The following is a 23,656-nucleotide window of genomic DNA, read 5'->3' on the forward strand; positions in this document are numbered from 1 at the left end:
GGTTTTCTCTGACCAGTGACATTCAAATCAGGTGCATTAGCCACTCAAGAACACATGCAGGTGGACAGTGCTGAAAAACTAGGAATCTTGTGCCTGCTTTCAGTAACTGGCTATTCACCTATGCATAATCTACCTGGAATAATTGAAAATAAGACTTCTTATTAACAGAATATCAATAAAAGAATGTAACATAAACACTTCAGTACCTATTCTCACCCACACACGCATGATCACTGTGCTAAAATCTATTTAAAATGTCACAGGAAAATTATACTGTAGGAAACTCAAAATATTATATGTATATTATTAATACCAGTACATTATACACCTTTAATATACAACATGGTTATTTATAATGCAAATAAAAACCTGTATTATATACCTGTGCTGTTAAAAATAGATCTACCAACTTAAATCACACAATGACACTAGGTTATGTACCGTATCCATAAACCACAAGATCAGTTATAATATGCCCTACTGAGTATAAATATATCAATGATCTCTACTGTAAATATATCACTTAGGTACTGTATCTCTAAACTAGCTTACAGGTTCAGTCTACAAATATGGCCATCCAATCACCACTACCAATTAACCTTCTTGCTGCAACTGGTACTATTAGACACTACATGATATTCAAGCCAACAGCACAGGACTTTGCTTAACACAGAAATTCTAACTGTAAGTCTTTGAACACCACAATGAGTAACCCTTCCTTTGCTTCTAGCACTGTACTGAACAACTAGAAATCTATTTAGGCTAACCCACATGGCTTAGTTCAGTCCAGAGGAACTGTAGCTGGAGGTTAAAGTGCAAGGCCTTTATATGTCATCTTAGCAGGCTCCCCAGCACCTCTTCCCTGCCTGTTAATACAAGCATATGGCACACTAATACAGGTAACTTGTATGTTATTTAACTGAACTGTATCGATGAAATTCTCTTCACTATAACGATGTTTTATGTTTCGTTTCTCCAGGCAATTTCAATTAACTTGTGAAAGACCCCTGATAACAGAGTTCAATGAAGGCTATATGTAACCTCTCAAGTTCAAAAAAAATCTCACACCAGCAGGATAATATCATCTGGACATAGCAAGAGCAAAAACAAAAGATATCCTTGGGTTGTATGGGTTTATATGGTAACTGTAACATAAAGAATATCAAGCTGCAAGAAGTAATAAAAACTGTCAAGGAAGGTGTGTTAGAGAGCCTCCTAAGCCCATTTCAGGAAGAAAAATCTGACTGAATGGGTTACACTCCCAACAGGGGTATAGATCAAAACTGAATAACCACTACAACTTAACTCTGACAAAAGTTAAAATAGTCCACTAAAACTTAAAAGGTAACTGAATCGATCAAACTATTACGATCACAGTCCTTTGATAACATTTCCCGCACAATTCACCTCTCCTTTTACGAATTTGGCCAAACTGCTGGCTTGCAAATGTAAACGTGTCTGTATGAAATGAACAAATGAATGTACTGCAGCTTTAATCTCACAAAGACTTATCCCCAAAACATGTCCAAACTTTGACTGGTTAATGAGACCATAAAATTCACCTCCTAAAATAAGTAACTAAAAACTATGAGCTGAAACTTCATATCCTTCATAATGGTTTCAAAATACTGTATACAAAACAACTCTAATACTGTACTGAACAAATAATAGAACACATCATAACATGAAAGTCATTAGAAAACCAATCCTTCATATTCTATGAATCCTATGTGACAGAAACATCACACACAATCATTAAAACAGAAGACCAGAGTAAAACAACCACAAATATACACAAACAAGAAATGAAATGTAGATCAAATAACATGCAGAAAATGATGAAAGGTTCTGAAAGAGAAGATAATTTATAAACGAGAGCGATTCATTAACCCGTTAACTGCTCATGGCGGTTTTTTGGAGGTGTCCGTGGTGCGCAGACACGGGTAAAAATGAAATTTCCCAAAGGCCAAATTTTGTCTTAGGAATTGAGAGAACACACGCCAAAGAGTATAATAACGAAATATTACCTCAATATTTACCTTGGTAAAGCCACAGATGAACATCGAAGTGTCTGATTCCCTATTGGAATGTATGGTTTTCGTTTTTTTTCGGTTTCGGTTTTGAAGGCTCAAACATGCTTGCATGGGTCGGCCTTGGTCATCATGGCACTATATTCAAAATTCACCTGTGCAGCCAGGGCTGTATTGAGCAGTCGCACTCGGAACAGCCCAAGCTGTATAGAGCAGTTAACGGGTTAAAATGGAAACAGAAAAGCACAATATCCTACCAATTCCTGTGTTCTATGCTGACTGAACTTCTTCCCTGAATACGGCAACAATCTAGCTTGCTGCTCAGAGTAATGACAGAACTTAGAGATAATGGCATGCACAGCTGAGGGAAAAAGTTCTCCAAATATTTCAACTCTTTTTATTTTTTATCTCTGCAGGTTATTATTCCTAAACTGAGAAAAGCTTAGAATGTTTCTCTGCCCACAAATAATTTTTCTCCAAAATGATAATTATGATGTGTTAAGGAGGAAAGTCATGTACATACCCCAAGTGTGACTTAGACACCATGGATTAGCAGGCCAGCTTATCCCTGAATGTGCACTGATGACACACTATACCAAACAATGATGCAGCATATACTTAGCCATGGATCTGTGAGTAACTATGACAGATGCAATAGACAGGCAAAGTAACAGTGACATGGGAACAATGCTTATATGTGAAGAGCGATAGCAGTGGCTAATGGGATGAAAGATACAGAGACAGAGGGAACATTGATGGAGGCATTCAACAAGTTTATGCAGCAGGGAATATGGGTTCAATGGATCTTTAGTGGCACACACTCATGATGAGAACAAACATGGAATGACAGAAGAATAAAGATATTATGATGCTGTTGCTATCATAAGGCTGGTGACTCAGACTGTCACTGGCAGTAGCAACTGAAGATAATGTGGAAGAAAGTAATCACAAGGTTCAATCCTTTATAGTGGACTGTAGCACTGGACCTATCCATTACGGATGGCTGCAACCAGGAAACCTTCCCTAATAGGCTGAAATCAAGTTGGGATCAAGTGTGTAGGGAAGAGGTGGAGTATAAGTGAGATAGTTGGTGTCATGTTTACTTGTTTGATAGGAATCTGAGGGATTTGGAAGAACACATTATAAATTACCTCTCTAGATTCAAAGTAAGAAATTCCTCTTTAAAAAGCTACTTCTGGACAACACGATATATGTCTGAAAGCATGGCAGTCTCAGGCTGCCTTACAATGTATCTCTAATCAGTCAATCTTGCTGCAAAACTCAAGTTATGCAGCACAAGCAGTGTTCATTTGGGTCAATGACATTCATTCATACAGTTCAGGTATATGTTTGTATGGTTCTGACCCAAAATAAGTGGCAATTCAATCTGGAAGTGTTCAATCATGGAAATGTCATTTACTGGGAAGATCCTATTTATCCATATGTGGGTATGATGCTTATATTTGAACAATTCATGGGATTTTAAATTTAAACTTTAATCAAATTTTTCAACCATAATGTATCCTATACTGACAGAGGCAGAACACACAGAGGGGCAGACACATCTCAGTCCTTCAGGTGGCAAAGACTAGAAGCAAATATGGTTAAGCCACATTGACAGTGACAAAGGATAAAAAAAAAATAATAAGCAAATACATGAATGAATGAATAAATGAATGAGCTGTAGTGGCCGGCAGGTACAAGCCTAACATGAAGCTTGGCAAGTCATGTTCATGCTTTGAATGCGATGATGTAGATAACACTGAAAAAGGAGAGACAGGACTAACAAACATGAAAAAAGCACAGAACACACAGTGAAAAGACAGACTGACAATGAAAACAGACAAAAGTATTATGATACAGAAAATAAGCAAGAAGTGGAAAAAGTATTACAGTATGATAGAAAGTTAAATGACAACTACATGAGCACAGACAGAAGGCAGAGAGGGATGATTACAGTTCAGTCCTCAAGGGTGACGTTACGGAAGAGGTAGCTCATGCTCTCGTTGTTGTGGATGCGGCGGATGGACTCAGCAAGAAGGATGCTGATGTCTACGGTCTTGATCTTGTGGCACTGCATCTTCTGAATCTCATGAGGCACTGTATTGGTCACCACAACCTGGGAGTGAAGGCATGGAAGAGAAGAGGGAAGGTACAGAGAAGAGGAGAGGAGAGGAGAGGGGAGAGAGAGAGAGAGAGAGGGGGGGGGGAGTCAGAGAAGTATGAAATGTGACAGGAAGAGAGGAAGAGGGATGAGAGAAAAAACAGTGGGGCAAAAAAAGGTTAGTGAAGACATGGGGAAGGGAAGAAGCAAGAAACAGGGAAGTAAAATGTGTGGAAAAAAAGAAGGATAAGTGATACGGAGAGAGGATGAAAACAGAGGGAAAGAAATAAGTGGGGAAGGAATAAGATAAAGCATGTGAGAGGGGAGAGGGGAAAAAAAAAAAGTGGGCTGGTGAGTGAGGTAAGTGAAGAAATCTGCCCCCAACATTAGCTAATCTAGTCAGGAATAATGTTGACATCATACAAGCAACACACTCTCAGAGGTTAGCACTCAATTATCATCATAAGGCGATCTGGCTTATTATCATTCCTTCACGTCATCATTGAACAAACTGAATTTAATTAGTCTGATGTCATGAATTACAATATCACCAACATCACCTCCACCACCACCACTATTACCATCATCATCACAATCACCACCACCACCACCACTGCCATGGCCAACACCATCATCCTGGCCTTTCCCCACTGAAGGACACGGTGGGTCCAAGTATTATTGCTCTCTATAATTAGCAGTTATCTATCACAGTAAAGCATTCTGCTTATATCGCTGTCTCATGATTACTCAACCCTCTCATGTTTGTATCTCTTGTATTGTATATCACAGCAGCAAGTGCCACACTATTTTACTCATATGAGAGTTGGTCATAAAAGCCTGGGATCTATAAAACTGACACCATTAACCCCTTGATGATCAGTATAACTATAACATATAATTCCAACAAGTGCCAGGCAATTTTATTCAGCTTGCTTTTCTCTATATATCAGTATGCACTTCTCATACATTTGGTAACCCCTCTTTTCTTCTGACAGTTCACTTGGTGGGGGCGCTCACCATCCACTCACTCGATGTAGTGCTGCTCTCAGGTGTCTGCACTTTCCTCTCCTCCATCCCTCTTTCCACGCATCCTCTTCTGTCTTTCTTTCCTTCAGTCTTTCCTCATCCTTTTGCCTACGAGTGACTTTACACTCCCTCTTCTGTCTTTCCTTCATTCTTTCCTCTTCCTTCTGCCTGTGGTCGACTCTACATTAAGTGATGAGCCAAATGGTTTCCTGTACACCAGGAAACCATTTAGCATGCTGGGTGGTAACCACATAAAACAAATTATGGCGCCTGGTGGTTTAGTGGGTAATTACGTCGCTCCAATCGGATTGAGCTGGTGAAGGTTTATATCCAAGGGATGGTTTGGGTTTATTGCTAATGTATTGCCACTCAGGGATGAGTGAGGCTGGTCACTCTCATCTTAAATGTCAGGACCAACTTGCCTAGCCCCAGGCTCCTACGTTCCTCATGGGGCAACGTAAGATTGGATGATGGATGGATGGATGAAAGCTAACCAATAAAATAAGTACAATAAAATGCATGAAAAGCAAGCCCTTTCTCCCCATGAAGTTCTCAGTTTAATATTTAACTATACTGTACTTGGGCTGAATTCATCAGTTACTGGCATCCCACCATACTTATCAATGAAGCTGCAGTACGCCACAGACTATCACACTCAATCACAACATACCTACTCTCTGATTTGTAAATGCCAAGACAATGAATCATACCTTCTCTGATTTGTAAATGCCAAGACAGGTTGGCACTTACAGTATAACCACATGTAAAATTTCACCAACAATCCCCTTGCAACGTTATGTCCTGCCATCACACATCTCATTCCTCCCTCATTCCTATGCAGTATTCTTCCATTTAATATTCTTTTGTTGTGTTTCATTTGCTCTCTCTCTCTCCCTCCCTCTCTCTCTCAATTTAACACCATCCACTGATCCAGCTGGCACAGAAGTGTCAGTAAATTTTTCATTCCAACAGCATTTCAAAGAACCGACCTTCATGACCATCATTTCCACACCAGGATCACCGTTACTGACAACCCCTTCAGTTCAAGAAGTTTATCATTAGCAAAATAAATTTGTCTGGTCCTAACCCCAATAAACAGCAACAGACATCATCATACTCCAGGGGAAAGATCACCACCAAACACTATACTGTGTTTAGACTCCTCATCAATTAAACCTCGATATAACGGACTTCAATAGACCAGAATTCGCTTTTATCAGACTCGAGGAGCTACCAGACTAAATTCTGTATATCGGAAAAAGTCCGATAAAGCCAGAAGCGGTCCAGATTGCCTGACCACTTCAGCTATGCACCACAATAAGGTAAATAAAAGACACATTCATCAGTGTACAGTACAGTACTGTATTATTATATATAGTATACCATTTGATTAATGCAGTGAAGTTATAACACAGTACAGTACCGCCATGGTAGTCAAAACAGTTTAAAAACCATTCATGCGATCCGGACTAATGTCTGATATATCGGAAAAGTCCAGGTTGACGGGGGGAGCCCAGATGTCACTTTTATCAGAATTTCACCTTTTTCGGAATGGCTTGGGCCCCAATTAGTCCGTTATAGTGAGGTCTTACTGTATAATTAACTGCACAAGGCATCATCATTATCATAACTCTTTTCCCCATGAAATATGGGTAGTGGGATACAAAAACATGAAACTTGGGGCACAAAAGTAGAAATATCAGTATCCTGCGAATTCTACCTATCTATCTACAGTATCTATCTAGTGCCAGATGCCTCGATCCCATAAGGGGTGGCCACAAACAAATCGCCTCCATGTCGCCCTGTCCAATGCCAGTGAAATGTGTCTTACATCCATTCACTCATCAACTAAGCCTTTGAAATTCACAGCTCAAACTAACATGCAAAACCATCCAGATGTTTTTCTCTCTAGATGAGCTTCCCAAGTGCCTGTGGATGAAGACCAGCGTTACCAGATTCCCAAGCCCATATTATCGTACAAGGCATGTTAAAATTATCGTTTTTTAATCAGAATTATCGTACACATTGAACTAAAGTCTTTTCCTCCATATTTATCCCGTCTGGCTGCATTACTACTGCATATTCGTACATGAATAATGCACATTGGCTACTTAAGGGTAACTTTACTTAATGTCTAAATTATGTAAGCTAATGACCTACACTTAGCCTGCAACTTAAGGCAGAGGCTAACCCACCTTGAGTAACTATGGTTGCACACTGGTTATAAGAATTCATTCTATGCAAGTTTACCTTTCTTTCACATATTTGAAATAAATAAATAAGAGCATATATTAGGCCTGCTGAAACACTCGAAAGCATATCCCCACAAAGAAAAAAAGAAAAAGCCGTGGACTAGAGAACAAGTCATTTTCTCCGAAAGGGAAACAAACTTCAGAAAATGACGAGTGAAGGTGAGTTCACAGTGAGGTAATGGAGAAGACCAGAAGTTACTGGAAACTAATAAATATAACAAGCCTCCACTTGAATCAGCCATGATAAAACATCCCTTACAGACCCAACTCATAGAACCCAGTGCTTCCACCAGCTGCAGGCCAATGGGAACTAAATAGGGATAGACCTATGCGAGGCCACGACCTATGGCTTCGACCTATGACCTAAGACGCCCACACAGAGAACGATACACACGGACAGGAACTCAACACGTGAGTTTGTAAGTACGCGGCACATTCGGCACTTATGCTCCCCAGAATCTCATGTCGTATGTTTATGAAATGTTAGACAAGCAAGTCATTTAATGAAAATCCTCCAAAGTCTTAATTGTGGAAACAATATCACATTATTTGAATGAAATATTGCACAAATGTTTTCGTTTTCGTTTTTAAAGGCTCCAACTTGCTTGCATGTGTCGGCCTTGGTCACCTAATGGCGGCTTTCCACACTGCACGATCCAATGCAGCCTCCTTGTTCAGTCCCTTAACCCTGAGGTCACACTTAATGACCTCATCCCATGTCTTTCTCGGTCTACCCCTCGTAACCCCACCCCCAATATTAACACTTCTCACCTTCCTCACCCAATTATCATCCCCCATCCTCTCCACATGTCCAAACCATCTCAATCTACCTCTCCTCATCACAACACCAATACACGCCAGTCCCATCCTACCTCTCAATTCTTCCATCGTTAACCCAGCCCCTCCAGGCCTTGGACGCAGGGACGCACTGCACATCCACCTAATCATTGTCATTTCTGTACGTCTGAGCCGGCGAATATCTTCCTCCTTCACTGCCCAGGTCTCACTACCATACAGCATTACACTCCTAACACATGCTGCATACAAAGACCCCTTAGCATGTAGGGAGAGTCTTCTCAATGTCAGGAGAGGCAAGAGCTCCCTGAACTTCTTCCAACCACTTCTCACCCTAGCCACAGAGCTAGCTCCAGCCCCACCTCCAGCACACAACATGTCTCCCAAATAACAAAACTCTTCCACACACTCAAGAGATTCACCAGCAAGTTCAATCCTTTCACGGCTGACAATCTCCACCTGCTCACCCCGACACGCCGTACACATAAAATCAGCATTATCTCCCAGTCTACCTCTGATGCCACTACATCTCTTATGCACCCAATTATCACACACACCGCACAAGATGGAATTACTTCCCACGCCCTTGTGGCAAACTGCACATGGCCACTCTCCCTCGTCTTTGACAGTACCGCCACCAACCCTAGATCATCACTTTTGTTTTATCTGCATTTACCCTTAAACCGTTCTGCCCCATACCATCTCTCCACTTCCTAAACCCTTCCTCCGCCTCCCTTTTGTTCTCTGCAATCAACACCAAATCATCAGCATACAACAACTCCCACTGGAGTCCGTTTCTATTGTCACGTGAAAGGGCTTCAAGTACCATGATAAACAACATGGGACTCAAGACTGACCCCTGATGCACACCAACATTCATGGAAAACTCATCACTCAAATCTCCATTCACTCTTACCTGGGTGTGAGCACCCACATACAAAGCCATAACCACCCTAACCAGCCACTCCTCCAAGCCAAGCTTTCTCATTGCCCACTTCACCACCTCTCTAGGGACTCTGTCAAAGGCCTTTTCCAAATCAACAAAAACAAAGATCCCTTCTCCTACCAATATATTTTTCCTGAAGCTGTCGAACAATGAATATAGCATCAGTGGTCCCCCTACATGGCATAAACCCAAACTGCATCTCATCAATATTCACTCTTTCTCTAAGCATACCTTCTAAAACTCTCTCCATTACCTTCATTATCTGATCTAAAAGCTTTATACCTCTATAATTTCCTCTTTCCAGGGCATCATCCTTCCCTTTATACACATTTACAATTACACTCTTCAGCCAAACATCTGGGACAACACACTTATAAATAATCCTATTTATCAGGTCAGTGACTAAACTCACCCCTATATCGCCTGAGGCCTTCACCATTTCGGCAGTCAACCCAGACACACCTGCTGCCTTCCCCACCCTCATCCTGCCTATTGCCTCACTCACAGTAGCAGCATCAATCAAAGGCCAAGGGCCAGACACTGGATCTGCTGGCTCCAAACCTTCCCTGTCCCAGTCAAACTCCTCATTCAACAACCGGTTATAATGCTCTCTCCATGCATCTTTAATATCCTCACTGTTCACCACTACCCTTCCTTCATCATTCTTCACACACTACTCACCTATAATATCCCAATTATCCCTCTTCACTTTACCTGCCACCCTAAATATCATATTTTTCCTTTCCCCATGATTTAGGTTATCAAGTAATAGTCTCTGTGACTCAGACTTTGCCCTGTATACCTCTCTTCTAGCCCTACGCTTGGCAGCCAAATATTCCTCTTTGCTACAACCCTTCTTCCATTCCCGGAAAAAGCCTTCTTTTCTCCTTAACTGCAACTTCTACACCCTCATCCCATCACTAAGTTACTTTATGTCTTGGTGGTCCTCTTGTCCAACCGCATGTTACATCAGTAACTCTCAAGAAATTGTTCTTGAGGGCTCTGTACTGTTCATTAACGCCTCTGTCTACAGCTCCCTGTTCAGCCACCACTCTCCTCAACTCGCTATAGAAGGCATCCCTTACTACTTGGTTTTTCAGCTTCCATATTTTCCTTCTATAGTCTCACCAATCTAAAACCAAGGTTTGGGTGGAGTCCAGCCGGGGATTTCCCGGCGTACAGCGCTGCCTTGTTTCCTATACTCTGATTGGCTAGTGGCTGACCTGACACAGTTAGAGTTCGTCCGCTCACATCACGCCACCTGGCCTGACATGACTTCACCCACTTCTGTGTGTGTGTGTGTGTGTGTGTGTGTTTGTGTATGATTGTGTGTGTGTAAAGACAAACTAATTTAAGTCATAAATATAATTTAAGTTATATATATAACAGAAAGTGAACAGTGGAAGCACGTGACAGAAGCTTAAATCTCCCTCTAATGGGTCAATTCCCAGTATGGGCCTGGATGTTGCCGCTCGTGAGTGTTTTAACTTATTTATTTCTATTAAGAAAATAGCGTATGTTCTACTGATTCCTTCAAATTATATTATAAACGTAATTGTTACATTACTTACCCAACTTAGAACTACCGTGAAAGTCGGTAAAAGTAACTACATTTTTTTCAGCAACACTGTAAAATATGTATGCCACGTTTCTTTATTGATGTACAAGAGCCATATGCATTACAAGTTTACCTTCCTTTGATATGCTAGAATACTTACGTTTATATTGTATTAGTATGTGTGTACCTATCTGTGATGCCTATTACATATATAACAGAATCTACTCATCGCTCGTTTAGGAAGTATGGCATGGCTGCACCCAGCGCCAGACCCCACCCAAACCTTGGTTTTAGATTGGTGAGACTATAGGTACATAAGTCCTCTTTTTCATCACTTATTCTTTAAGCACCATATCACAAATCAATAGTTTGTGCTGCTGCACACACTCCTCACTTTCTATAACTTTAACATCCCTCACCAACCTCCTATCAGCCCTCCTAACCAGAAAATAATCTATCAGACTGCTACTTCCCCCAGACTCATACGTAATTAACCTTCTGTCTCTTTTCCTAAAATATGTGTTGCACACAATTATGTCCGTTGCCTCCCCAAACTCGAGTATCCTTTCCCCTTCTGCATTCCTTAGACCATACGCACTTCCCCCATGCACTCCTTCATAACCTTGTGCTGCTTCACCTACATGACCATTTAAGTCTCCTCCCAAAATCACTATCTCATCATCCCGCATACCACCCACTACACGTATTAAATCATCCCAAATACATAAATTATTGCATTATCGTATGCATGGTATCGTACACCGTACATAGTACCAAATTATCGTATTTGTACAATAATTATTGTACGTCTGGCAATACTGACAAAGACATACTGTGTATACTGCTGACTGACACCCAAGTTAAGAGAGGAGTGCTGGCCCTGTTACATGTATCATCACACAAACTTGATGATTCTTTTTCCATCCTTCACCAAACCTTTGCTTCCTGAACTTCTATGCCATATTTTCTCAACTATTTGTCCGACACATCCAATCATCTTTTTGGCCTTTTATACTTCCTCCCAACCTCAAACTCGCTCACTAATATCCTTTCACCAGCTAATTCACTTTCTTTCTCTCAATATCAACATACCCTTTCAGCACAAACTTTCTTCCACCCTCTGATCAACAGACTTCCTCTACATCTTACACCACCAAACAAAAACCTTCCCAAACACTTACCTCATCGATGGGTGAATCATCAATAAGCCTGGGAGCATCAGATGAAAGCAATCCATGAGTGGCCATGACATATATCTTGTATGCCCCACGGTCCTTCAAAACCTCAGCTGCTGCCACAAATGATGCCACGTCATCAATCATGTCATCCTGTTACCAGAAGAGTGCGAATGTCAATACTTAACTCCTTTATAACTCTCATGCACTTCACTCTCACAACACAGACAATTCTTCAGTGCAACCTCAACAAAAGACTAGCCAAAGTGGCTGGTTGCCTGCTGTCAACGGGCTTATGTCCGGATGAGCCTGGACCCTCAACAACAAAAACAACAATAGCTATGGAACAACAGCTTAAGTACAATGATAAAAAATATAATTATCCAAACCCTAATTCCTTACAAAGAGATGGAGTACTTGGATCTAGAAGAGACACACCAATCCCTGCTTAAGAGATAAGGTGAGACAGGATCTACAAACAATGAGTGAAGAGAAAAGTAGGAGTACTGAATCACCAATTAAAACCCACCCACATATATAACCGTACTACCCCACAGAAGCATGGGGGAAGGGCATTAGGTGAATGAGTAGTCATTTTTCCATTAGCAGTACAGTATCATGTACACAATGATCCCCAACCACCCCTACGACATATGCCACTAAAGTTCACATTCTAATGGAGCCTATTAACCTATTATACTATCAGAAGAAGAAAAAGATATTGCTGTATACTGTATGCTTCTTCACATACCACCATGATTGCAATGCGGCCGCCCACATCTCCAACAACATTGATGGGTGGCTTCTCTTTAGCAGCAAGAGCAGGCACCCCCACACCAACATCCATGATACGTGAGTGCTCTACAAGCGGGGGAGAGTTGCGTCCATCTGCCTGTTCATCCTCATTTGTCTTCTGCTCTCCATGGATCACTGCAATGCCTGTGGGGAAGGATATAAGTTACAGACCAAAGCATGAGTGTCTTTGATGCAATAGGGATACAGTAATGAAATTCAGGCTTATTCCCATTCACTATGACAACACCTTCCATATTCTTGCCACTACCAGACAATTTTACATAGCTTTGGAGCAACTTCATGAACTGCAGGGGTTACAGTAGATAAAGCTTCATTAACTCTACCACAAATAAAAGTCATCCCAAGGCTGAATAAAATAATCAGGCAACAGCTTGATTAAAATGAAAGTATGTCATCATGCGAAGGGTTCAAAGAATGGTTTATGAGAGGTTACTTGGGATACACAAAACTAAAAGGTAAAGATAAGGGTACAAGAACGTAGTGTAAATATGGCATAAAAACCTGACAAAACAGATGACTGACGTAAAAGGAAGGACACCACACTGAACAATGGCAGATATGATTTTGTATAACTAACACTATGGATAATATGCACAGAAACAGAACCCATATATTACATGTTAAAAATAAATGAATAAAAAATTGGGTGACACACAATATGAGAATGAAAGAGAATAAAAAAACATGATGACAAGCAAATTAAAGAGTACAGTATAGGAAAGTAACCCCATTACTGCAAGTCTCCCCTAAGTTAAAACTGTCTTGAAAAAGCTAAAATAAAATTTAAAACATATCATACTGAAGGATTTAAGGCCATCAGGATTTTTTAGACAATATAGGGAAGGATTAAAATGGTGATTAAAACTGGACATTTAGCTTAAAGGCAGTTGACTAGCAACTAAACATGTGGTAACAGACAGAGGTATGTCTGTGAGTAGGAGTGGCGCTGTATGTGCAGCATGCTTAGCATTATACAGCACAAATGGGTGTTATACCGCACAAAGAAACTTACAGCTAATAGCCAGGAGCCAAAGAATTACTGTATATGCAGTAACCAGTAAATGATTTGGGTGTAGCAGTAAGTTTGTTCCCAGCTACAGAGTACTATACAGTGCTGCATATTCCAACTGAGTTTTCAGACCTGAATGATTGTTGATCTATGCAGCCAGGCAATGTGACATCATCTTGTCAATAAAGGAATGGAATATCCCCATCAAAGCATGGTACTGTATGTGGACACAAGGAAAGAACAGGAAGGCGGTGGGTTAGTGTGCCATTACAGATTTGCCATCATTTCGTAGAGGCAGTGCATGCAAGAAAGCATGTCTGTATGTGTCATCAAGGAGGCTTCAAATGAGTACATGAATCCAAGAACACACACTGATGTACTACTATACCTACTCACGTGTCCATCCCAACAAGGTTTAATCTTAGGTAGCAAACATGTTAGCCAACATATTTCTTAGTTTCCTATGACCAGTGCTTTACAACATATATATAAGGCAAGTATAAAATATTTTTGTTGAAGGGTGGTGATGTAATTTATTTCTGTCTTACTCTTAGCATCGATAATACAGTACTGCCTTTACATGCTTGTCTTTATACTTATGCTTCTGTATTACTGGCAGAGCTGAGAGAATTTCAAGGACTGGTGAAGTTGGTAAACATTACTGAAGACAAATGGTACTATGAACAAGAGTATGGTAACTGAGTACTGTATTAACTTCAAGTCATGATACAGGTTAGCCAAAGAAATGATGACATGGAATGCAGAACCAAAGTGTGCAAGTATGGGGGTCATGATTATGTGTTAAGATATGCATGATACTTGAAAACAAAGAACCAATCATGAATTAACACTGAAAAATAAAATACAGGTACAGAAAAGGCTACACTATAAAAAAAAAAAACAAATAAAGAAGAATGGTGTCAATGAATAACATATCCCTGAAAACCCTGCTACTGTTAACGGTCACCTGTGGACTGCAATACATCAGTGTCTTGGTGTTATCTGAAAGGAAGAATGTGTGTTAACCCCTTCAAGCCCATGATATATTCCTATATCTTATTCTTGCTACTGCCACAGGATTATATTCAACTTAGCACACAGCTCCACTAGTGATGGGGTTACTGAAATGCTACAGCTAACTCCTCCAGTCTTCACAAAGCTGAAAAAAATTATCTGGTGGTAGCAACAGTTGAAGATAAAAGTAAACCATTTGAAGTTTTCAAGCCCTTTAGTCCATGCAATCTATCTATCTACAGCCAAACACCACAATCCCTACGGGGTGACCATTTGTCATCTGAGTCAGCTGTTTTACGAGGAGGGGCACTAACTCTCCGTCAACCCAATTGTTGACATGTGCTGTATTATCTTATTGCTAGCACCAGACGACTTTCATCAACTTGATAGACCTCAGTTGTGAATGGGTTAATGAAAGCTGTATCCAACTTCTAATTTGAAAAATCTCAAGTTTAATAAAATCGCTGGAGATATTAAGAACAAAATATTAACATCCTTGGGTTGAGAGGGTTAAAAGGTACAAGATTATGCTACACAAAAAAGTTACTATAAAGTATACTACATCTACTGAAAAAAAAAAAAAAAAAGAGAGAGAGAGAGAGAGGGGGGGGAGGCAGAGGGACCTTATTATTTTACATGTGGGAGAAATCAGGACTACTAACACTACAAAAAAGAAAATCAAACATTAACACAACTTCCACCACATGACATATTTCTTTGATCCTGCTGCATCCATATGATTTTATTATCTTATTAAAGCCTAGTACTGCAGGAGCTGATTATGGCAACAACCTAAATCCTGTAGGAATCTTTTCTCCTCAACTGAATACAACTGTTTGGAAGGGGCAAAAATAAACCAGTAAAATGCAATAACCCTTCAATCACATGATATACCCTATCGTAACTCAGTGTTATCTACAGACAAATTTATCAAATGATTTTATTAAACCTGAGTACTGAAGGACAATTAAAACTATACCTGAACCTTCCAGTTTGAAAAGTCTCCCACAAACTGAAAAAATCATCTGGAATCAGCAAGAATAAACCAATATATCACCTGATGCCAAGGGGTTACATGTACAGGTAAGAAAACAAGCAAATCAATACAAATAAACAAGTGTGCTATAACACTAAATAAAATAAAACAAGCGGTGCTGGAAAACTGTAAACCGAGAGACGACAAACAAACAACAAAACACTGAGTCTACAGCGCTACCTTTGGCAACTTATACACTTGGCATTGTGGTATGGTGCAGGAATGTATATGATTCGGGGGAAAGACTAAACAGCCTGTTCCCTAAGGCTCAGCAGTACTTCTGTGTCTCGTAAACCTTCATATCACCACACTGGCTGTCTTATTAAGAACAGGAGTAAGGCCTAGCAGTCCTCCTATGTATCATACACCTTCATCCATCCATCATCCAATCCTACGTTGCCCCATGGGGAGCGTAGCAGCCCAGGGCTAGGCAAGTTGGTCCTGACATTTAAGATGAAAGTAACCAGCCTCACTCATCCCTGAGTAGCATTACGTGAGCAATAACCCCAACCATCCCTTGGATATAAACCTTCACCGGCTCAATCCGATTGGTGCGCTGCATGTACCCACTAAACCACCAGGTGCCAAAATTTGGTTATATGGTTACCACCCAGCATAGTAAATGGTTTCCTGGTGTACAGGAAAACATTTGGCTTGTCACTCAGTGTAGAGTCACCCACAGGCAGAAGGAACAGGGAAGAATGAAGGAAAGAAAGACAAACGAGGGAGTGTAAAGTCACCCACAGGCAGAAGGAAGAGGGGAGAATGAAGGAAAGAGAAAAGAGGAAGGAAGGAAAGAGGGGAGGAGAGGAAAGGGCAGACACCAAAGAGCAGAACTACATTGAGTGAGTGGATGGTGAGCACCCCCACCTTCATATGTCACCAATTCAACACTAACACCCACCATCCATCAAAAATGTATGCTAGGGCTATCTTATTCAGGACTGGTGTGACAGTATTTGCAGCATTTTAAATACACATCAGTGGTTCTTGTGAAACATTAACGATGTCTGTTTTAATAAAAATCAAATAACTATACAGTTTCACTGCCCCAGCCTGGGACTGAACTCACATTCTTTCAAACAACAGACCACTTCTCCAACCACCTGTACTCAAGCACTGTGATACTGACTACAGTTGAAAAAAAAATACTATGGTTCTTCATCTTGAGTGACAAAATCTACCACAACATATCTATAAAACACACACACACACACACACACACAATCAACTCGTATCAATTATTCACATACTTCCTGGTATCTAGAATAATTTCCAAAACAAAGTGCTCAAAAGACAAAATACTTTACAATGTTCCTGCAACTCTGCATAAGCTCATCTATCAAAACTAGATCCACTGTATAAATATACGACATTTAAACCTCGCAGTCTAGATAACGTGTGCTGTATACCAATTTTCCTTGCTCCTATGACTCTTTTACAAATTGGCAATTTTATTCACACAATTCACACAGAAGGGCTGGTTATCTGTGGAGCCTAACCCCTTTCAACCTATTATGCATATTGTATTTCATTTTACTCTTCCTGCTTCCAGACAAATATTATTCAAGGAGGACCATTTATAATGAAGTGATCAGAAACAATCTATTTAATGCCCTCATAGCCAACTCTCTCCCTCAGTTGAATAACTACATCTGGAGGCAGGTGCAATATGTATATATATATTTTTTTTAAATAAGTTAACACAAAAGCACCCACTTGTCAAACAGCTTGTATGTACTCAATTAACTAATTTCAAGTTCTCCAATACCTGGCACTACACACACACACAGATTGATGCAAATGTGGGAAGTTAGTTTGAAATGATTTTCAGCTATGGCCAGGTACAGGTATTAATACAGATTACATGATCACCCAGAACCTAAAAATTCACAGTCTTCCCCACATCTCACTGTGATGAGGCACTGTCTCCCACAGGGAAACATCAGTTCACTGTATGAGATGGCCCTGCAGCGGCAGTTGCTTGCCTGAGGTAGAAATGTCTGCTTGGCCAGACAGACTGGGGTTACTGAAGAACAATGACACAAGTTACAGTATATTACAACTGTACACAGAAATAACTCATCACATTAAACTTCTTCTCTGACCCACTGACATCTTAACTGTTCTATGGGCGATGCCTGAATATGACAAAATACCTTAAACAATTCCACAATAAATAATACACGTATGTATGGTATATTATGCATCTGTATTGTATACTTGTTATACTGCACTGTATATTATCAACTCCAACAATTTACAGAAACCATCTCTGGTCTTTCTGACTTAACCTCTTGTCTGATAATATAGTTTTTCATATTTTATTCTTGCTACTAACTGATGACTTCATTCAGCTTAAGACACATCTCTAGTACTGAGAGGGTTAATGAAGGCTGTGCATTCCATATAGAAAATTCTCTCTGGGCTTAATAATATCATACAAAGTTAGCATGAACAAACTACAAAATACATCACAGGACTGAAGGGGTTTAGTATACTCATAAATATACCACCGTATACCCTCACGACTGACTGTGCATTTACAAGGGAAAACATTATCACTTTCTCATAATGATTACCCTTCCAGGTGATGGCCTGAGGATAGACAGAAAGAGAGGAAGACAGTGATACACCAACCTACAAGCAGTGCTACTCACAACACTACACATACGAAGCAAAAAAACATCTGGTGCCAAAAACCACGGGAAATGTCACATACTTACCATTTCCTACACAATGTTGGGGGAGGGGGAGGAGTGGGAGAGATGGAATTTATCTTTTAGCATCAATTATGACAGCCAAATCTAGTTGTTGGCAAGTGACAGAGTCATCCAAGCAAGAATACATACATGTACAAGTATGTATGTGTTATGTGTATGTGTGTTCAGATCTGCACAGTAAGCCCCCTTTATTTCACCTACATATTATTTCATCCCTGAATCCTTAGAAAACATTAATACCTCATAACTCAATTATGATATTTTTTAAAATTTTGGTTTGTCTGACACTTTTATCTTGCTATGGAAAATCTTGGGGATGAAGGGGTTGGAAACTATTATCAATAACCCTTTTAGTTTATTTTATTAACTTAGGGAGATGTCCACTTTTACTCAAGTTTAGGTTTGGTGAAGAAATGTAATATAAACCAACACCTACTGTGTTGTCAACAAAGTACTGTTGCACCTAACAACACTTCCAGTGCTCTGGACCCAATTTGGGACCAAACAAAGGAGTCTCACTGTACTTTATATCAGTATTCAGACAATTTCCAGCAGTATGATTCAAAATTAATGAATGTGCAGCAGTTTACTCCATACTTTATCTGACAGTCTGATACCTAACATCCACATCCCTTCAAATAAATTACACATATATTACACTGATTTTTACATCAACATATCCCTATACACAGACATACCCACCATAGGAAGTACACCTGAGGGTATGGCTGAAGAACTCAACTGTAATCAAACATCAGCATCCAGGCCTCAAGTAACATCTCACCCGTACTTGACAGGAGATTCAGTTATATCATCTATCTTTCCCACTGCCTATGACCTTTAGTCTTTTATATGTTAACTGTCCAGGCATCTCATAACAAATGAATCTTCAGTCTGGTTTTCTTTTTTCTTTTTTCTATGGGATGTTTTGTGGTCAGCCTTTTTTTTTTTTTGTATTTTTTATTGCATCAAAAAAATTAAACCCAAGATAAACTTTTCAGTAAATAAGTTTGTCGTACAATAGCTGTAATTTTTTTCCTACCTTGATGCAGCCAATCTGGTGCTACAAGCCTAAAAGAAATTAATCACACTTATTAGAATTTTCCAGAACTGAGTACAATGCTGGTTGTGTTCTTCAGCAGGAAACTCAGCCACAAGTACTCGTAAGCAGAGCCCAAGAAGAGGCTCAGAAATTATTACATTTATTATATATTACAGATTTCTTTTACCCCAAGTCTTCAGCAGGTAGTGGGAAGCAATTACCTGATTTTGGCATTTGCTTTACCTCCAGCCCACAGAAAAAATAAGCTGTATCATGGCCAACCTCAGTATGGGAAATTCTTAAAGGCAAGGCATTTCAGCACAGAGCCACCACATCCCTTTGCCAGTACAAGGAAGGAGGGTGAGGGATTTCCTGACCCCCACTCCTTCCCCTTTTAGTCTCCTTTTACTACACTGGGCATGCTGTTCACAGTTCTCACACTTTTGTACTTTTACTTTCCTTGTTTTATGAATCCCGGATCATCCCATCCTTAGGTGGGAAAACAGAGGTCAGGATGTTGATGATGATGATGATGATGATGATGATGATACAATACACAGCAATAACATGGGCAGTTCACCAAGGACAGTTCTCATAACATAATGCCTTTTCTGACACTCATTATACAGCTGATTTTCCTGTTCCCTCTATCTGTGTGGAAAAATGTGTTATATACATTTTGGAACTTGTGGGTTATCATTAAGGCCTTGCAGAATTGTTTCGTCTATCCCTTGTTGCTGATAATAGGATATACAGTTTCCTTGCCTGAAGCACTGAAAGTCTGAAGCCTAACACTGCCCACTGCTGCCTCATTTTCATTTCATATATTAATTTGTTGTCATCATTATCATCATCATCCTTTTCTCTGGTATTTCGTTCCCTCCTTGGAACCTTCTTAACAGGATGACTGTGACATAATGACCTCCAGGATACACTGTTCCATACTCTCATCAGTTCAGGAGGTTTTCTGGTACCTCTTCCTTTCCACATCATTTCTGCACGAGGCACATTAATATTCTCTTGTATTATGCATATAACAATCTATGGCCATATATGTTGTTTCTATGGTTACAGGCTCAACTGGAATGGGCCCTGGTGGATCGTAGGTTGGGCTACCCTGTCCCTGCAGTTCATTTCACTTTCCAGGGATAGGGAAGGAGATGAGGGACATCTGTATAACCCAGCAGCAAAGCTGCTCATTTATGTCAGTGCCACTTAATGAAGGCATCCCTCTCAAGCACCAAGTCAATATTTGAAATATACAAGCAACATACAGAACAGTATGGTGTGGTATGAAAAATACTGCTACGGAAGATATGCCACAAAACCTCCTGATCTGACAGGAATAATTTTTTTTTTTTTTTTTTTTTTTTTTGCACAAAGGCAGTACAGTATTGGAATCAACAGGGCTGGTTTACGTAAGGACATATCTTGGTCTGCTTACAGCAATTCTCATGAAAAATGTGATTCTATACTCTACTTATTTTGTAAAGACTCTTCTAATATCCTGATAACTGGGGCTTTGACATACATTAACTCTTTTCACACACACAAAGTATCAATCACATATCTACAGCACCTTATACACCATTATCAATAAATCAAAAGACAAATGTTTCCAGGTGGTTCTCTGGAAAAAAGTCTATCTAGTTAAAAATCTATCTACACTATCAGTTCCTATGACACACCATAATATTCCATGCACACTTCATCTAGTCCTCTCAAGCAACTGCAACCCCTGTCTAAGTAGAGGTGTCACAGTCAAAGCTTACAGTACAACTCCAATGATCCACAATATGATTAATAAGCAAGCCAACCAGGTCCATTTACTTGTGTTTTCGCTCTTAAATTCAATTATTTTTTCTTAACTGCATGAATTTTCCTGCTCAGATTAAGAGAACAATTATTTTTCTATTATTCCAATCTGCTAACTCAAAGCCCCTATGCTCCTGATGGGCCAATGCAGGACTGGAATTTAAGTGGAATACATGTTCAATAAACAAAAATTAGCAGATATCAACACCAACAAGCCTGACAGTAAATATCCAACTTCCTAAACTAGAACCGGTGACCCAACATGCTTTGGTGGATGAATGGAGTTGTACTGTAAGATATTCAAACTAATTCAGTGCCACAGCCAAACTTCATATCTACTCTGAAAAGGAGATATTGGTTACACATAACAGGTAAGAATGATAGTACTGAAAATACACACCCATCCAGTAATTATATAACATCTATGAATAAATGATGATGATTTAGTTATAATCTACAATTTATAACTAAAAATATGATTCTAACAATTAAGATGTCCTAACTAAGAACGACTATACCATTATACAGTACTGGTACTGCACAATGCAGAACACCTTCTCAATTTTTTGTAAGTTCTGTGATAATGTTGAGTTAATTCTGACTGGATTTTATATCAACCAAACTGAATCCTGAACAGTTCACTGTTAATGTAATTATCGTTCTGCCTGATGTTTTCATCCATATGTCCATCCATCCATCATCCAATCCTACATTGCCCCATGAGAAGTGCAGGAGCCCAGGGCTAGGCAGTTGGTCCTGACATTTAAGACTCATCCCTGAGTGGCATTATGTGAGCATTAAACTCCAACCACCCCTTGGATATAAACCTCCACCAGCTCAATCCGACTGGAGCGCAATAATTACCCACTAAACCACCAGGTGCCAAAATATGGTTATGTGGTTACCACCCAGCATACTAAATGATTTCCTGGTGTACCGGAAACCATTTGGCTTGTCACTCAGTGTAGAGTCACCCACAGGCAGAAGGAAGAGGAAAGAATGAAGGAAAGACAGACAAAGAGGGAGTGTAAAGTCACCCGTAGGCAGAACGAGGAAAAACTGAAGGAAAGAAAGACAGAAGAGGATGGAAGGAAAGAAGGATGGAGGAGAGGAAGGGGCAGACACCCAAGAGCACCACTACATTGGGTGAGTGGATGGTGAGCGCCCCCATTCACGCAATCCTTAAAAAGAAATTCGGCTTTTGTTGTCAAAAGACGATCATTCGCTAAATCAAGTACAGGCCCTTTTTCTTTCCTACTACAATTCTAATGAAACTTTCAGCTATTACAAGTAGTTGCCTCTTTATTCTGCACTCCTACTGATCATATTCTCTCACACACTCAGATCTGCTACCATTAACCCCTTAAACGCGGATTGTCTCGTTTGCGACGCTCGGCAATAAGGACATAACGGTGGATCGTCGCATTTGCGATTCTAGTAAATTTTGAATAACCGCGGGCAAGAAGGCTCCAGCTGGTATTGTCTATCAGTACCACCACCCTCTAGCTACAACTAGCATACTTTACCTTTGTACTACTGACCTCAGTTGTTGCCAAATATCGCGTTTTCCCCCAGTCCCCCCCCCACCACGGCCCGGCCAGTCTGGCTGTGATACATGGCAGCGCTCTGAGCACTCAGAACTGTAAATCTGCGCTCTCCTCTCACAAGCAGTTTATGCTAATAGGAAACGCTTGTTTCCCCAGTTGTAACACTAGCTTTTTTTCTCACGGTTTGCCCCTGTTTAGCGTCAGTTTACTGCAGGCTTTCAAAGTGACATTATGGCGAGTTCTAGCTCTTCCCAGTCAGTGCAAGCGGCCGACAGGAACGAGAATAAAGTGGCGGGCGTAAGGCAGAATAAAAAGGGAGCCGTGGTGATCTTTTGGGAAGTAATATGATTGAAAATAATGTAGTATACATGTTTTTAGCTGTGAAAATGGAAATGTTTGTTGAGTGACGGGAAGACCGCCGCCACAGTGCATGTCGGCCGTACGCTCCGTTGATTTTAGCCTTATTTTCAGTGCTTATTGTACAAATACGGATTCCTAACTACCTTTACGTTGTAGTATAAAGTTTACTGTGACAGAATGAGGCTGTGGTAGAGGGGAAACCGGGTTGCTGGAGGTGTGAAAGTGAAGATTTGGTTACCCAACTTTGCAAGTCTCCACAAGTCCTTGGGTAGTCCACGAAGGCTCAACACCTGTCTCTGCAGAAAGCTGAATGTACGTACTATCTGCCATACCAAGTATAATGTTCTAGGGTTAATCTCTGATTTTTGGCGAATATTTTCCTACAGGTACTCAGACCGCGATACAACC

At 40.2% G+C, this 23,656-nt stretch overlaps 1 protein-coding gene across 2 annotated transcripts in view; it reads right to left on the minus strand.

The window, feature by feature from the left end:
- Positions 1 to 284: 284 nt before the first annotated feature.
- Positions 285 to 23,656, minus strand: part of LOC145414424 (phosphoribosyl pyrophosphate synthase-associated protein 2) — a 48,693-nt gene continuing 25,321 nt past the window's right edge. For both annotated transcript variants that reach the window (XM_080283961.1, XM_080283962.1), the window contains 3 exons: positions 12,638 to 12,825; positions 11,893 to 12,039; positions 285 to 4,149 (listed from right to left, as the gene is read on the minus strand). In XM_080283961.1, the coding sequence (XP_080140087.1) occupies positions 3,991 to 4,149; positions 11,893 to 12,039; positions 12,638 to 12,825 (494 nt within the window). In that variant the 3' untranslated portion in view covers positions 285 to 3,990. The remainder of the gene's footprint in view (positions 4,150 to 11,892; positions 12,040 to 12,637; positions 12,826 to 23,656) is intronic.

The sequence above is a fragment of the Coenobita brevimanus genome, chromosome 99 (assembly GCF_032717465.1).
Source record: "Coenobita brevimanus isolate Jiangsu-jjx chromosome 99, ASM3271746v2, whole genome shotgun sequence".
NCBI lineage: Eukaryota > Metazoa > Arthropoda > Malacostraca > Decapoda > Coenobitidae > Coenobita > Coenobita brevimanus.